Raw genomic sequence first — 17599 nt, 5'->3', positions numbered from 1 at the left:
TGGGGGGTTAGTAGTGTGGTGTGAACGTGGTTGGAGCAGTTGTCTCGGGGGCACATCCGAAGCTGCAGGTGAGTGGCCATTTTATGGGTGCATACCGGGGTTGCGGGCTAAAGTGCGTAAATACCCGCCACAAGTAGCCCTTGAAGACTAGGGGGGAGCTTAATTAGACTCTGGTTAGGCAGTTAGCGGGACGGGTGTGGGGTGATGTTTTGGCTGTGCGTCGGGGCTGTGTGAGCTCACTGGGCTGTGGGTAGGAGTTGTAGCCTGGTTTCTGTCATATCAGCAGTGACACGGGTGTTGTGCAGGTAACTGTGCTGTGGTAAAATCATGGCTATTCACTAACAAAGACCACGCCAACAGAGACATGAGTTTAAGTATTTATTGTGTGAAAAAGAAAAAGGGTTGAGGGATAGGGAAGGAGGGATGGGAGTGAGGGTTGAGGGGTAGGGAAGAGGGGTGAGGGTCGAAGGGTAGGGATGAGGGGTTGAGGGTAGATGGGTAGGGATGAGGGGATGAGGGTTGAAAGGGATGAAGGTCGAAAGGTCGAACAGGTGGGATGAGGGGTGAGGGTCGATTGGATGTAGGGGTTAGGGTCGTGGGTTTGTAGGGTTAGGGTCGAGGGGTCGTAGAGTAGGGAGGGAGAAGTGAGGGTCGTGGGGATGGGGGAAGGGATGGAATGTAGGAGAGGGGGAGGAGAAAAGAAGAGAGGTTTAGGATGTAGTGTGGGTGAACGTTGGAGCGTGTGGGAAGGGAACCGAGGCAGGATGAGACTCTGGGTTGGGGAGCTGTCTCGGCGTCTGGTCCGTGGTGCAGACCCCCTAAAGACTTCCATACCCCTTTTCCACTGAGCTGGAGCTAGAGCTTGCTGGGAGCTGGTGCTACAGCGAGTGCTCAGTTGGTGTTAACCCGAGCAACTCTTACGAACCTGTTGTTTTTCCACCGGCAAGGAGCCACGCGATTACGTCACTGTATAACGTAGCCAGCGTGCACCTTTGAAGCACTTCCATGATTCACCAGTGAGAGGCAGCAACATGCCGCAAGGCATCTAGCCCGCCGGAAACGAAGAAGAAGAAGAAGAAGAAGAAGAAAACAAAGAAGGAGAAGAAGAAAACAAAAGACAACAAAGAAGGAGGAGAAGACGACGAAGATGGAGGAAATTGCGGCCGCGATGCAAGTGCTGTTCATGTGTTTGCAAGCCTACATAGAAATACAGGAACGGTGTCGCGCCAAAAAGTGATCGTCTGCCAGAATCTGATTTCTGGCCGCGGGAGCACGCACAGCAGTCCGTTGAGTGGTAGCGCTAAAACGGTCATAATATGCATTTACATACAACTGTACGTCTGCAATTATAAATTAGACTATAATGAATGTGATTTATGGGTGTGTGTTCAGTAAAGAAATTATCACTTTTGCAATGATCCTCGTGACTCTGCGTTGTTTTTTATCTGATCTGGGCCCTACGTAGTATTTGATTCCCTGGTTGGGATGTGTTTTATATCTAATATTATTGTTTATGCCTACTATTTGGAGACAAGACTATAAAAGACATGATTTATGGGAGGGTTACATACGCCTATAAAATAACGAACAGTTTTCACCTGCCAAAAATTGATTAAAGGCCAAATACAGTTACTGAAAGCTGACTTCTGCCTAAATATGACTTGATCTCATTCATAAGCTTCATAATATAAACACTACAGCTCACAGGACAGTTTGGAACTCTTTTAAAGGACCATTATAACACAAAATAAGGCATTTTCACCTGCCAAAAATTGATTGGAGGCCAAATACAGTTACTGAAAGGTTATTTCTGCCTAAATATGACTTTATCTCATTCTTGAGTCCTGCTCACATAACCACGCCCCCAGTCCGCTGATGTAATCGGGTCTTGCTTTAGACCAGCAAAGACTTGGTGCTCGCTCTGGCTCCCGTTCTGAGGCTCGGGGCTGGAGCTTTGGCGGTGGAAAAGCAAAGAGCAGGTGCTTAGTCAGGCTCTAGCTCCCAACAAGCTCTGGCTCCAGCTCGGTGGAAAAGGGGTACCAGAGGACAAGAGCAGATGGGCGTTTCTGATGTTGGTTGTGCTGTGTGGTTACTGTACCTGTTTCGGTAATGAATAGTGGATCGAGTGTGGAGGCTCAGCTGGTTTGTCTTAATTGGATGTAGGCATGGATGGTTTCGTATGGGCTCAGGAATGAATGAGAACGGAAAAGGAACACAGGTTGAGGCTGGCCGGATTTATTATTTGGCTTTTTCTGAGGTGGAAGATGAGTGTGTCGGGAGAGTGGATTGATATGTCGGATATGGTGGCGTGTTGCAATGGGTCGTAGTGAGAAGAGGAAGTGGTGAATTCTGAACAGCGGAGAAAACCGAAGAATGCTAATAGGAACATGGACTCTAAAACCTTGTCTACATGCGGGGATAGGTAGCCGGTGCGGAGGGTTCTGATTCAGCGTGTGCGAAGGTCTGAGGTGAGAGGTGAACGTTTGGCTGTGGGATGAGATCCGGCTTTACGGAGTCCTTTAATTAACGTACGGATGTGAGAGAGGGAAAAGCTGGTACATGGAGCTCCGGAGGACAGTTTAAGAATAAAGTTGATTCCGCTGATATATATTTTGATAGTGGTTGTTTTTATCTTTAGAATGGAGTGGGCGTATGAAATGAAACTGGAAATGGTAAGGACGTTGAGTGGTGGAAACGGGAGGCGCTGTGCTGCGTGAAAGGTTTAAAGCAATTCCACCCTGTCAGGTAGGATGACAGGGTTCGGGGTGCGAGGCTTTTGAGGATGGCGTCCTGTCATGTAAGTCTTAGGTGTTCCAGTCGAGGATTTATGGGAAGATGGTGGCTGAAAACGGTGGGACCTGCGTCAGGAGTTGATCTGCCGCCGAAGCGGATGGACGGGGCTGCATCCGTGTATAAGTATATGTCTCCGGGCCTAGAGACATAGTCCTTATAAAAGAAAGAAATCCCGTTCCAAGAGGACAGGAATTGATGCCACAGTTGTAATTCCATTTTACAACCTTCATCCTAGGTGATATGGTCGTGGAGGGATGGGATGGAGGCGGATACGGAAAGGAGATGCGAGAGGAAGGCCCCGCCTTGGGGAATGATACGGATGGCGTAGTTAAGGTGACCCGGCAGGGAAAGCAGCTGCCGTTTTCTGCACTGGGGAGCCAGGAGGAAGTTGGAAACGAGGAGTGAAATCCTATTGAGTTTGTCTGTGGGTAGGGATGCTTGAAGTAAAACTGTGTCCAAGGTTATGCCGAGGAATACAAGTGAAGTGCTGGACCCTGTGTTTTCTCTGGAGAGAGTGGGACCCCGAGGTCGCAGAATGCTGAAGTCAGGGTAGTGAGGTAGTGGGCAGGGGGAGAGAACGGATGTGCGACAGTGAGGAGGTCGTCAAGTAAATGAATGACATACGGGAGTTTGCAATTGTTAACCAGGATCCAGCACAGAGCCTTGGACAGGGAGTCAACTTTTTAAAAAATGTTTATTTATTTTATTTTATTTTAATGTATTTATTTATTTTTCATTTTATTTTATTTTTTTATTTATTCATTATAATTATTTATTTATTATTATTATTATTATTATTATTATTCATAATTTGTTTTATTTTTACTTAGTTTTTTTTGTTTTAATTTTTTTTGTTGTTTTGGGCTGCTTTTACACCCAAAAGTCAGGCGAACAGCAAAATAAGAAGCACCCTGCCAGGAAACACCAAAGAGATATGTACTGACGCACAGGGGTGACCGTGAGTATCGGCCTTGTGATGATGGCAGGTTCCGTGCAGCCGGTAGGTAGGAGGAGAGAGCTAGTCCTCGCCTATGTGGGCCAGAACGAGCTGTACGCGGCCAGATGCAGGTTGACGCGACCAAAATATGCAACTACTGCAGGGGCAGGGGGCATTGGAAAGCTAACTGTCCCAAGAGAGGAAATAGTGAGGCGCAGGGGAAGTCTGCTGCTTGTGCTGTTTCTGTTAAATCCGTCAATTCTGTCATTTCTCCTGGTCAGCAGGTCGGAGCTGAAGCAAGATGCAGGTTGGAGGAGTCAGATTTCTCAGCTTTTGTGTCTGACGGTTGTGTCTCTAGTGGGGAGTGACGTCACCGTACCGGTAAACATCCTGAGATATACTGGGGCCTTTGATTCGTATATTGTGAGCTCTGTGTTGCCTTTCCCTCAAGAGACTGATACGGGGGATTATGTTCTGATGCGAGGGGATGGGTTTAACGTTTCGCCTGTTCCACTGCATAAACTGGTGCTAACTTGTGGGTTGGTCCAAGGTGAGGTTGCCATGGGGGTGCGTCCGGCACTGCCGATTGAGGGCGTGGACATCATTCTGGGGAATGATCTGGCCGGTAGTCGTGTGTGGGCCGATGGTCCGCCACTACCCAGGGTAACGTCTTCACCTTCTGTTACAGTGAAACTGGATTAGAGTGCTCAGTGTTTCCCTGACGTGTTCACAGCATGTGCGGTGACACGGGCCATGCGCCGTGCGGAGGTGGAGCCTGAGCCTGCACCTGAGCAGAATGCAGCCAAGGAGAGTGGGGCATTCTGTTACTATTCCTGATTCTCTTTTGTCTGTTTCTTGTAGTGACATGGTGGTGGAGCAGAGAGCTGATCCCTCTCTGAGTCAGCTGTTTGACGCAGTTCTTTCTGTTGATGATGGGAAGAGTGCTGCGAATGGTTACGTGCTGCAGGAAAACCTGTTGGTGAGGAAATGGGTGCCACATGGGGAGAACTGGGGGTCCGTAAGACTTATTCTGCAGTATTTTTTTTGGCCTTGTGTTAAAAGGGATGTGTCCAGGTACATCAAAAGTCATTTGACTGGGAAGCCGAATCAGTGCCTTAAGCCTGCTCCTCTGTGTCCTATTCCAGCAATCGTGCAGCCTTTTGAGCACCTGATTATTGACTGTGGGTCCGTTGCCTCGTTCCAAGTCTGGTAGCAACTATTTGCTTACAGTAATGTGTCAGAGCACCAGGTATCCGGCTGCATATCTGCTGCGTACCATTACTGCTAAGTCGGCGGTAAAAGCGCTTACAGTTTGTTTCTATTTTTGGGGTTCCAAGGGTGATCCAGAGTGATCAGGGCTCAAATTTTTATCTCGCTAGTTTGCTCAGGTTTTGAAACAGCTACGGGCTAAGCACAACCAGGCTTCTGCATATCACGCTCAGAGTCAAGGGGCTCTTGAGAGGTTTCATCAAACCCTTCAGTCACTGTTGCGTGGTTATTGTGTGGAGTTAAACCAGGATTGGGAAGAAGGGCTGCCGTGGTTGTTAGCTGTTAGCTGTTAGCTGCCAGGGAGGTTGTGCAGGAAAGCACCGGCTTTAGCCCTAATGAGCTCGTTTTTGGGCATACAGTGCGTGGACCGCTCACTCTGCTGCAGGATGCTGTAGTGCAATCTGAACCTCCAAGTAATCTGATAGATTATGTTATCTATCGGCTGTATGCGGCGGGGGAAATGGCTCTGGAGAAGATGAAGCGTCCGGAAAACTTAGCAGTGTCAGTTTAGTCCAGGTGATCAAGTTCTTGCTTTGCTACCAATTGTTACTTCTCCTTTTCAGGCCAAGTTTAGTGGACCATTTACTGTTCTACGCCAGGTTTCAGATCTAAATTATCTGCTGTCAACGCCAGGGCGTAGGAAGTTCACTCAGCTCTGTCATGTTAACCTTTTGAAATCGTACTATTCTCGTGTGTCACAGATGGCCTCTGATGATGGGCAGAAGGAGCCGGTTAAGCTGGTTTCAGTGGCTGCAGCGGTGGGTAGGTTCTGCTGTTTTCTCCTCTCTTGTACAGGAGGATGATGGGGTTACACCACCTGATGAGAGCTTGCGTGGCCAATTGAAATCTGGAGTCTCTGCTTGGGCATCTCTCAGAGGCGAGACGGGCTGAGCTGTCCGCCCTCATTAATAAATATCTGTGTTTAATGATATGCCAGGCCGTACGCACTTGTTAGAGCACGACATCGAGGTAGGCAAGGCGCAGCCGATTCGCCAGTGTTTCTACCGAGTGTCGGAGGAAAAAAGGAAGGTGATGGATGCAGAGATAAACTATATGCTCAAGAACAGTATTGCAGAACCCTCGTCCTCTAGCTGGGCGTCCCCTTGCTTGCTGGTAGATAAGTCTGATAAGAGCCCTAGATTTTGTACCGACTATCACAAGGTAAATGGGGTCTTATTCCTTGCCGCGGGTTGAGGACTGTGTGGGTCAGGTTGGTTCAGCTAAGTATGTCAGTACATTTTGATTTACTGAAGGGTTACTGGCAGGTACCACTGTCCAAAAGAGCCAGGGAAATTTTGTCTTTTATTACTCCTTCTGGTCTTTTTTCGTACACAGTTATTAGTTTTGGTTTGCGTAATGCGCTGGCGACTTTCCAGCGGCTGATGAACATGATTGTGTCTGGGCTGGAGAGTTGTGCTTTTTACCTGGATGACGTGGTGATTTACAGCAATACGTGGGAAGAGCACTTGGATCGGGTCAGAGGGCTATTCAACCGTCTGAGCGACGCACGACTGATAGTAAACTTAGCAAAATGTGAGTTTGCTAGGGCCACCGTCACGTACCTCAGTAAGGTACGGGCAGGGACCGTGTGTCCAGTACAGGCCAAAGTGACTGCAATTGAGAAATTTCCGGTGCCAACAACTAAGAAGGAATTGCAGCGGTTCCTGGGTCTTGTTGGTTATTACCGCAGCTTTTGTGTAAACTTCTCGACGGTTGTAGCTCCTTTGACAGATTTGCTCAAAGGAAAGGCTTTCTGTCAGCAAGCTTTGGAAAATGTAAAATCTGTTCTTTGCTCACCCCAGTGGTGTGCAGTCAGGTGAGGCAGGGTAGGCAGTGCATCACCTTGGCTAATGAGAAAAAAGAAAAAGAAATACAAATTATATTTTTATTTTTTTGATATTTGTATCATACAAATATCAAGCAAAATAAATATTTAACATTAATCCCAAAAATCATTCCCCACCGTCAAGACTGTATCGTTCCAAAATGAATTTTTTTAAACTTATTTTTAAATTGCACCACATTTTTACTTTTTTTGATCTCATCAGTTAACTTATTCCACAGCTTCACCCCATAGACAGATACACACATGCTTTTCAGAGTAGTTGCCAATCAGCTATGTGACTTTCTACATAGTAATAATTTATTTGAGAATTTTCAGTCTGGATTTAGAGCTCATCGCACAGAGACAGCACTGGTAAAAGTTACAAATGACCTTTTAACTTCATCAGACAATGGACTTCTCTCTGTCCTCGTCCTGTTAGATCTTAGTGCTGCCTTCGATACTATTGATCATCAAATCCTGTTACAGAGACTTGAACATTTAATTGGCATCAAAGGAACTGCATTAAACTGGTTTAAATGGTATTTATCTGATAGATTTCAGTTTGTAAATGTTAATGATAAATCCTCCATGCAAACAAAAGTTAGACAGTGTTCCTCAGGGTTCAGTGTTTGGACCGATATTATTCACCTTATATATGCTTCCTTTAGGTAGTGTTATTCTGAAACACTCAATAAATGTTCATTGTTATGCAGACGATACTCAATTATATCTATCAGTAAAGCCAGATGAAAGCAACCAGTTAACTAAACTACAAACATGCATTAAGGACGTAAAGGCCTGGATGACCTGCAACTTTCTGCTATTAAAAAAACTATTATTGTGCTAGGCCCCAAACACCTTAGAAACACATTATTTAATAATACAACTACTCTGGATGGCATTACTTTGGCCTCCAGGACCACTGTATGGAATTTAGTAGTTATATTTGATCAGGATTTGTCCTTCAATTCCTTTAAATTTTCAGGACTGCCTTTTTTCATCTGCATCATATTGCAAAAATCAGACATTCTGTCTCAAAATGATGCTGAAAAACTAGTCCACCCATTTGTTACTTCTAGGCTGGATTATTGTAATTCATTATTATCAGGCTGCCCTAACAAGTCTCTAAAGACTCTCCAACTGGTCCAGACTGAAGCTGCACGCGTTCTGACAAAAAATAAAAAGAGAGATTTTAGCTTCGCTGCATGGCTTCCTGTAAAATCCAGAATGCAATTTAAAATCCTTCTCTTCACTTTCAAAACTCTTAATGGTCAGGTCCCATCATACCTTAAAGAGCTCATAGTACCTTATGTACCTACTACAACACTTTACTCCCAGCATGCTGGCCTACTTGTGGTACCTAGTATCTCTAAAAGTAGAATGTGAGGCAGAGCCTTCAGTTATCAGGCTCCTCTCCTGTTGAACCATCTCTGATATTCGGTCCGGAGGGCAGACACCCTCTCTACTTTTAAGAGTAGGCTTAAAACTTTCCTTTTTGATAAAGCTTATACTGTAGTTAGCTCCTAGTTTATCCTGCTATAGGCTTAGACTGCCGGGGGACTCCCATGATGCACTGAGCTCCTCTCTCCTTTGTCCTCCTCCCTCTCTTTATCCATCTATATCCATTTACATTCATATACTATTAATACATTCACTAACTTAAACTTCTTCCCTGGAGTTCTCTGTGCTTTCTCGTCTCACAGGTAACCTGGGATTGTAGATAACTGGATGACAGATTCATGCCCTGGACCCACGTCCCGTCTGGATTTTCACTGTGCTTCTCTCTCCTATCCTTTCCCCACTTTGCTGTGATTTGGTGCTATACAAATAAAGATTGATTGATTTGATTGATTGATTGATTGGAAAAACTATTTTTAGATTTTGTGCTTTAGACTCATGGAACAACCTTCAAGACACTTTAAATATTGACTTCCTGACAACATTGGGACACTATAGAAATATACTTTTAAATCTTAAAGTTCAGAGCTGTCAACTCTCACGCAATCAGAATGAGTCATTCAAATGACCGTTTTCACACGCACTCACACCACGCTGCTATTTCTCACGCTGTCAAAAGTAATACTGAACTATCTTTTTTAAATTATTAGTTTGGACCCCCCACACACACACACACACACACGCGCACACAAACTGAGAAACAGTGCATGGGTTTAGGTCGTTATATAGACTGGACCTTAATCAATTAACAGAAAAAGAGAAACGTCTAAACATGCATCCACTAAACACGTGTATTTTAATAATAATATTTATTAAATGATATTTTATTCCAACAGTAAATAAATATTATTATTATTATTAGTAGTATTGAGAGAGAATATCACAATATCTGAGCATGAAATCAATAAATACTGCTAAATCCATGTAATATGCTCTTGAATTAAGATAACTCTTACCTGTGAGGATGATGTTTTGTGTGAACATTGGAGTCTCATGCTACTGCTAGCCTGATTTACAGAAGGTGAATCCTTGATTTGTAAGTTATTTTAATTTCATTTTTGGAGAAACTTTATTTGGTTACCTGAGTTTGAATAAATCACCTTTTGAGCCTGCTTCCTATCTCCTTCCATGACACTCTGTCTAAGCTTCCTCACATAACAAAAGCCTCATACTGAGCCTGCTGATACTAATGCTAGAGGTGGCCAAAGTCAGAAAAATTGAGGGATTTTTAACAGTAAATAAATGATTAAATAAGACCTTTAAATAGGACATAAAATAATGTAGTAATATTGACAAAAGATTAAATAGCGAAAAGAATAATCATGATCTTTTATTGTACAGTTTTAGATATTACTGTAATGTATTAATTTATATTGTTAGTGAGTTAACTCCTAAAATTTGAAATAATTCATATGGTTGTCATAGTGTCACTCATCAACATTTTTCCTGGTCTATTATTTTGATGACACTGTATCATTCTAATAAACTGAATGGATTTTCAGTGAATATTTGAAGCACTTCATGAAAGTCTTCAAATTGTAAACCACCATCAGAATGTTATTCCCACAATTTAGCCAGAATCATTTTTATAAAACTGCACTATTTATTAAGTTTGTTAGATTTTCATTGTTGGTAAAAAAGTTTTCAAAGGAATAAAAAGAAACAACAAATAAAAATGATAAAAATGATTTATTCCAAAAAATGTTTTGAATAAGTTGTTTGACTAAGTTACTCTAAAAGTAGTTTTAATGTTTGTTTTACATTTATTATTGTATATGGTTGATGATACAAGTATAATACATTTTTCCATCATATTCTTATGATCCCTTTTATGGGTCACTTACAGCAAGGTTCTATTTGAATCGTCAATGAGGTACATTTTTAGCTTATAGTCATCTGCACAATGTTAACCCACCACTGACCTCTACAAAGCACTCACATAGCCACACAAAGTTACTCATCACCTACAATCATGTGAGGGACACTGTCACTCAGATAATAAAGTTAACCAGTTTTAAGAAATTGAGATGTACTTTATGGTGTACCATCAGGTCAAAGTCTTGGCTGTGAGCATAAGAGTGTGGCAGCACATTAAATCCCAGCAAAATTGTTTAGAGTGTCTAAGCAACACATCTCTTCCCTATGGCTGGGACACTGCAGCTCTTGAGGCTGTTTTTCATAGTCTTTTTCCTTCTGGTGGGACTGCAAGGAGAGCCAGCACAAAGACGAAACAAGAGGAACATTAGCAATGACCAGTAAGATGGGATTCATCAGTGTCTTTAACACTGATGAATGTAAAATGATCGCTCATATTGTATGTCATTCTGTTATATGGGAGCCCAAAAAAAGCACTTTGGTTTACACGGGGCTTGTGTATGTTAAATTGTAATACTGATATTTGAGTCAGGTCTTTCTCTAGATTTCCAATGTGTTTTACACATTAAGGGTTTTCAGTTTTGGAGAGGACAAGGTCTGTTTAAAGCCAAAAAATTGTTTCAAATTCATCTCCCATGTTTATTAATATACATTTTTATGCTGTGGAATATTAGCTTTTGATTTACTTGCATGTGTGTGCTAGTTACAAATAAATGATGTGTAACGAATTATGAAAATGAAGAAAACAAGACTGTTCATATAAAGTTATTTTCTTTAAAGATGAAAATATTGCGTTCTTGTCCCGAGAGTAGGTAGCTACTGTCCCTCTAAACAGGGCCCCTAATGATCATAGACATTAAGGAAAATAAGGGGAAATTATTTTTTTTATAATTATCATAGTAGAACTTTTGATTTCATCTCAATTATGCATTCAAAAGCATGCCCTATTCCTATGATATACAGTTGCTCTGTACAAACTATCAGCACAAATTATGTTGATGACATTTTGGTGAATTGACTTTGTAGGCCTCGTATGCTGTCAGACAATGGCCACCTTATCTTCACAACAGGGGAAAATAAAGAGATCCGCTTCCAGACACCTGCTTCAGGCCGGATTAAAGTGGGTAATGAAGACCTCACCCAACTTTTGAGTCAGGTAAGCTCAGACTTCTTCCATGACTAAAAAAAATGAGCAAATTTGATTTATTATTATATTATTAATATTAAATACAAAACTTCAAAATCATTCGTCAAACACAGATCTTAATGAAGAGGAAATTGAATAATGAATAAATAAACGTATAATCATAATACTATTTTATGGAAAGCAAGAAAATGGACAATTTATACCATGTGAGATCAAATGCAGATACCATTTTTGTTACGACTTCTACTTCCTTTCTGACTTCATGGTTACAACACCAGGGAGCATATACTGTTAAAGTCCGATGTTTCCCAACCAACCGTTTTGAGAATAATGACACATTAAAATAAATAAAAACAATGGAAAATAAGTTCATGTGCTGATTTATGAGGTCTGGCTTGATTTGTTTAAATGAAGAACTTCTGGTTGTTCTCCCTGTACTTCACCAACATCCTGTCATATTAATCATATAAGGTGATAAAGGAATTCTGCTAACTTACACATTACATTTTACATTTTACATTTTACATTTTATTTCATTTACTATTGCTATTTTGCTATTTCACTATGTATAGCCTATTCTTTATATTTATATTTTGCTATCTTAGTATGTACAGTTACCGTATTTAGTATCGTAGTATATGTATCGCCACTATGTGTCCGTGTAATGCTGCTGCTACACTGTAATTTCCCAGCTTGGGATCAATAGTATATCTATCTATCTATCTATCTATCTATCTATCTATCTATCTATCTATCTATCTATCTATCTATCTATCTATCTATCTATCTATCTATCTATCTATCTATCTATCTATCTATCTATCTATCTAACTAATTAGCTTATCTAAACCAGGCAGAAAATATTCACTACTATGCAATTGCCCAATTATATCTTCTTATCAGCTTTTATATAGCTGAAAGCTTACTGCTCCTCATATGACACTATAAATGATTAACATGTTAGGAAGCAGACACAGCAGTTTGGGCGGGACCAAAGTCTAGGATTACAACTTTACAGCTTTACAGTCAAACACATAATCTTTCAATCATATTTTTTAAAGCCCTGAAGTCATATGCATTTCTTTTGTCTATATCATAGTGTAAAGCAGTATAAACTGCTGAACCCATTGAACCTTTCAAGTGGCACTGCCAGGTCAAACTTCACAAAATTTACAAGCATGACAAAGTTATCATAGATGCATGTTATGTAGCTGGGACCATGTATGGGTTAGGAAGACATGCCTGATGGATAATTGTACAATTGTTTAGGTATAAGGTTAACTTTTATATAGGTTTCTCTAGCAATAAGCTTTGCAGACAGTTCCAGAATGTCATTGCTGTAGATTTGCAAATAGAGGGAGGGGTATATCTTTTTATTTGTAGTCCTTATAGTGTTACAGATCATCCAGAGCTGTCAACTCTCACACAATAAGAGTGAGAGTCACGCAAATGACTGCGCTCATGCCATGCTGCTATTTCGCAGGCTGTCAAAAATAGTAAGGAACTCTTTTTTTTATTTTTTATTAACACACACACACACACTGCTGACTCTCGGTTGATGACAGACACCGGGAAGCTTAAGGTGGTCAAACACTGTCACTAGATGTTCAGGACAATTTTAACTTACTGAAACTAAATATTAGTATTTTGTCGCCTTTATGTTCCTGTCTCTACACAGACTGTTCAGTTAGCTAACTGTTAAGAAGTGTTAATGCTGTGTTATTAAAACAAGTGAAAAGATTAGGAGAGTGGTTAGTTTTCATTACTGTAGAGAGGACTGGTCTGTTTTTGGCTGACAGTCTCTTGGTTTGATGTTTGGGTAAATTTCCAGTTTCACAGACTGATATTTTACAGTCAGTTGTATTTACATTCAGTATTTATATTCAGTATAATTTGTTCTGATTATAAACATTAAAGAATAGATACTGCTCAGTAAATAATGATCACTCCTCATCCTCTCCTGACATCTAGGTGCATGAGAGTGAGTCAGATACAGGTGCAGGATGCAGGGACAGTGCAGAGATCCTTTGCTGTGGTGAGTGATGAAAGGGATTTGACAGTTTAGAATAATTTGTCAATGGGAATATTGAATGGGAAACATTCAATCAATGTGTCCTGTATGACCAGTAAAGTCAGGAGAGAATCATTTATTTGAAAATGTGATAACTTAATATCATACTGTTCCCAGGTGAACCATCTTATACTATGCTCATTTGCAAACTGTAAATCAACACTGGACCCTCAAATTCATTGTCATTTATTTGTAAAGGCATGGACCACCCAAAAAAACAGTCACAGCTGTGACATATAGATTCATCAATTTCAATACGTAGCTTTTTAATAACTTCTAATATGTGATCTGGGGCCAAACGCATCCTCTGGATGTAATTACAAAATGTACCCATCATTTTTCTCACAGTATAGTCAGATCAAAGTGTCAAAACACATGTTAAAAGTCACCAGAATACAGGAAATGGCATCTTCTACTCTGTTAAAAATGTTATGGGGGAGGACCCCCAGAACCCCCCCTCCCATTAGATGTTCCACCCATATTTCAAATGCTTCCTATACGCCAATGTTTTACATTGTCACGTTTCTTTACTTAGAGTATAAATTTAATAAAATGTCAGGATGGTATAGAGCATCATGACATGAACATACAGTGCAAAACCAAAAATGTGCACCCAAAATCTAATGGAGTGTGAATCTGCGTCAGGTAGTTATATATATATATATATATTATAATAATGAATATAACAGAATATCGAGTTATAGTCGACCAGTCTTATGTGTGTACACTGTAGAGGTGCTATTGTTATAGCAGCCTGGTGTCGCTTTCAGGAGATTTAATGCAGGTAAACATAGTGAACTGGCACTTCTCAGGCGTTTAGCTGCTCCCTTCAGTTGCTGCAGGGATTTCATGAACTGAAGGAGAAGCTTTTCATAGAGTATAAAGCAGCTGTGGGCAGCAGATACTGTAAGAATCACTCATATTCATTCATGGTTTAGTGCTGACCGATAAACTGACTTTCCTGCTTTAACATACATTAAATTATATTTTCAATGCACAGGCGCCCTATAAAGCCTATTGTATCAGTAGGCTTTATATGACGCAAGTGAAACAAATATATCTTATGAGTTAAATAAATCATATTTGTCTTAAAATGACAATGAATACACATTTGGGACCACACAGTAGTATTGATCAGGTCCCTTTTATGTCCTGTTAAGCTCTGTCTTTATCAGTAGGTGCTAGTGTAAGACAGTTGCCTAATTAAGTCACAAGGTGTCACTGTTGCGCTGTCTGTCTAACAGCAGATTTGGCAATTCGTACTATTTGTTCCTTCCAGGACGCCCTAGTTTTGCTATCTGGTCCCATGTCTGGTCTTACCACCATGCTATTGGCCTACAAGAGTTGTAAACTTGCAATTACTGGAATTCATAAATGGAATTCAGCCAGACGTGAGCTAAATCATATGTAACAGCTAAGGTTAGATGTCCAGTAGCCGCGATCTCAGCAGAGCCTCAGCCATCATCACAGACTGTACGCATCCTGGTCACCATCTGTTCCACCTTCTGCCCTCTGGGAGGTGCTACAGATCACTCAAAACCCGGACTACCAGATTCAATCACAGCTTTTTTCCAACAACAATACGCACCCTGAACGGACTCATTTAACACACACACCACTAATGCTCCTTCCGTGCAATACAAATATTTGACTCTTGTTCTCCATTTGCAACATTCTTGTTCTTATTGATTGATTTTATTTATTTATTTGTGTAAGTATGATTTGAGATTTAGTTGTGATGTGAATCCGCTATTCGTGGCACCTAACAGAGCAGCACTTTTAATTTCTTTGTATTGTTCACAATATAATAACAATAAAGGCACTTTTGGACTTATTTTTTGACAAGTAGGCATCTGGCAGAATCAGACTGGTCGGTCTTATTCAGCATGCTATCCATATGGATAATATCATGTAACCTACAACACCTTTAAATTACATTATTTTACTACAATTTGTCATTTGTACAAGTATATACACGCAATACTCCGTATTGTAGAAGAACTTTAAAATCTATTCTATAGCTGACTGGGAGCCAGTGTAAAGACTTTAGAACTGGAGTAATGTGCTCTGATCTCTTTGTTCTGGTTAAAACTCGAGCTGCAGCGTTCTGAATGAGCTGCAGCTGTTTAATGCTTTTTTGTGGGAGTCCAGTCAGAAGACCGTTACAGTAGTCAAGTCTACTGGAGATGAAAGCATGAATCAACTTCTCCTGGTCTGTTTGAGACATAAAACCCTTCACTCTGGATATGTTCTTAAGCTGATAGAAGGCTGTTTTGGTGATTTATTTGATATGACTGCTGAAGGTCAGATCTGAGTCTATCAGCACGCCAAGGTTTCAGACTTGTTCCGTAGTTTTTAGAGAGAGTGACTCGAGATGTTTACTGACAGCAATCCTCTTCTCTTTATTGCCAAAAAAAATGACTTCAGTTTTGTCCTGATTTAATTGAAGGAAATTTTGGTTCATCCAATCTGTTACTTGCTCAAAATAGTGACACAATGACTGTATTGGACTGTAGTCATCTGGGGACAGTGCTAGATATATCTGTGTGTCATCTGCATAACTGTGATAGTCTACATTAGAGTTCTGCAGAATTTGACCCAAAAGCAGCATATATAGACTGAACAGAAGGGCTCCAAGAACTGACCCCTGAGGAACTCCACATGTCATAGACACTCGATCAGATTCATAACTTCCAATGGTCACAAAATAACTCCGCTCCTCCAAGTAAGACCTGAAAGTAAGTAATTATTTTGAGATAGTAAGTCATCATTTTGAGATTTTTTTCCCCCTCACAATGGCGTAAAAAAGTGCTTCCATAGTAAGCCAGCTTTCTGGACTGACTTTTGATGTACAGATGCTTGTTTCTTTCAATCAGACTACCCTGAAAAATATTCTTTACATGATAAATTAATACAAAAAATATTTTGTCATATTTTTGTTGACAAAATTAATACTTAATTATGCTGCTTTATGTTGCTTATTTGTATATATTATACAAGGCACATTTTAGTTCTTACGCTTTGCCCTGTGTATCAAAACAATAATCATACATAATGTAAAGAAAACATCACCTTCTACTAACCTTTTAAGAATACATAAACAAGAATCAAATGGAGTACAGAGCCCCAGCTACAACCACACAATGTAATATGTGAAATCTGCTAATATATGATTGCATTAGTGTGACTATACATTTTATTTATTTGCTCATTGATTTCAGATGATATTGTATTTATTTTCTTTGAAAATGCTTTCTTTGTTTTTAATATGAGCAATCTACTATGGCATTTTTGTGACAGTTGTGGGCAGCGCAAGTCACTGTGGTAAACAAGGGCCTAGTCAAGCGCGAACGCTCTGTTCAGCAAGGGCCAGATGTGCCTTTCTGTCTCATCATTCAACCCAATGTCATTCCCAGTTTGTCAAATACCAATGCTTTGTCATACCCCTCAATGTCTGAAACAGATGCACAAAGTAGCTTTCAACTTACTTCAATATAATCCTGTCTGTGTCTTTATTATCATGGCAGTTCATGAATTTTGAATGAATGAATGAATGAATGAAGGCATGTAGAACATGTCAAACATGTAGAAAAACAAAAACAAAGAAAAGATATAAATATATGTATCTTACATAACAGAAAACAACAGTCAAACGCACAAAACAAGGAAAACAACATTGATTAAACATGTTTGAAAAGGAGTAGGAAGAAGCATTCGCTTATTGAATCCTACCCCTTCTCCAATTTATAATTCAACTATTTATTATTTATTTATTTCCTGTGTGTTTATATCTTATTTATGTATGTATTTTAATCCTAATTGTTATTTATATTTACTTATTACCATATCTAAATAATCAAACATATTTGTCTGATACAGACTCAAAAGAAATAAAATAAAATAAATTAAACAGATAAAAAAATAAATAAAGAGAATAATATGTGCAAACCCTAGTGCTCGTCCCACCCTCCTTCCTCCCTGTACCTAGTGTAAACCATGTGCTTATACCGCTGTTTAAACATGTTCATGCTTGGACATTGCTTCAGCCCCCCCGACAACCTGTTCCATTTTAATCTATACTATTGCAATGTCCATTGAAAACATGTCTGTTCACAACGGGCCATTTGTTTGGTGTGAGGTGTGAATGTGTTTATACACCAAAATGAAATCAAATAAAACTCTATTATACACAGATGATATAAATAATAGGCTAAGTAATCTAAT

The 17599-nt window shown here is 40.3% G+C and overlaps 1 protein-coding gene across 1 annotated transcript in view; it reads left to right on the top strand.

Annotated features, from left to right (window-relative positions):
• The first annotated feature begins 10424 nt into the window (after positions 1-10424).
• cubn (cubilin (intrinsic factor-cobalamin receptor)) overlaps positions 10425-17599 on the top strand; it is a 125323-nt gene continuing 118148 nt past the window's right edge. Inside the window, exons 1-2 of the mRNA XM_062441464.1 lie at positions 10425-10537; positions 11184-11313. Of these exons, the coding sequence (XP_062297448.1) occupies positions 10425-10537; positions 11184-11313 (243 nt within the window). The remainder of the gene's footprint in view (positions 10538-11183; positions 11314-17599) is intronic.

Source organism: Scomber scombrus, chromosome 20, assembly GCF_963691925.1.
Source record: "Scomber scombrus chromosome 20, fScoSco1.1, whole genome shotgun sequence".
Taxonomy (NCBI): domain Eukaryota; kingdom Metazoa; phylum Chordata; class Actinopteri; order Scombriformes; family Scombridae; genus Scomber; species Scomber scombrus.
The sequence above is the reverse complement of the archived record's forward strand: the minus strand, read 5'-3'. Positions and strand labels throughout refer to the sequence as shown.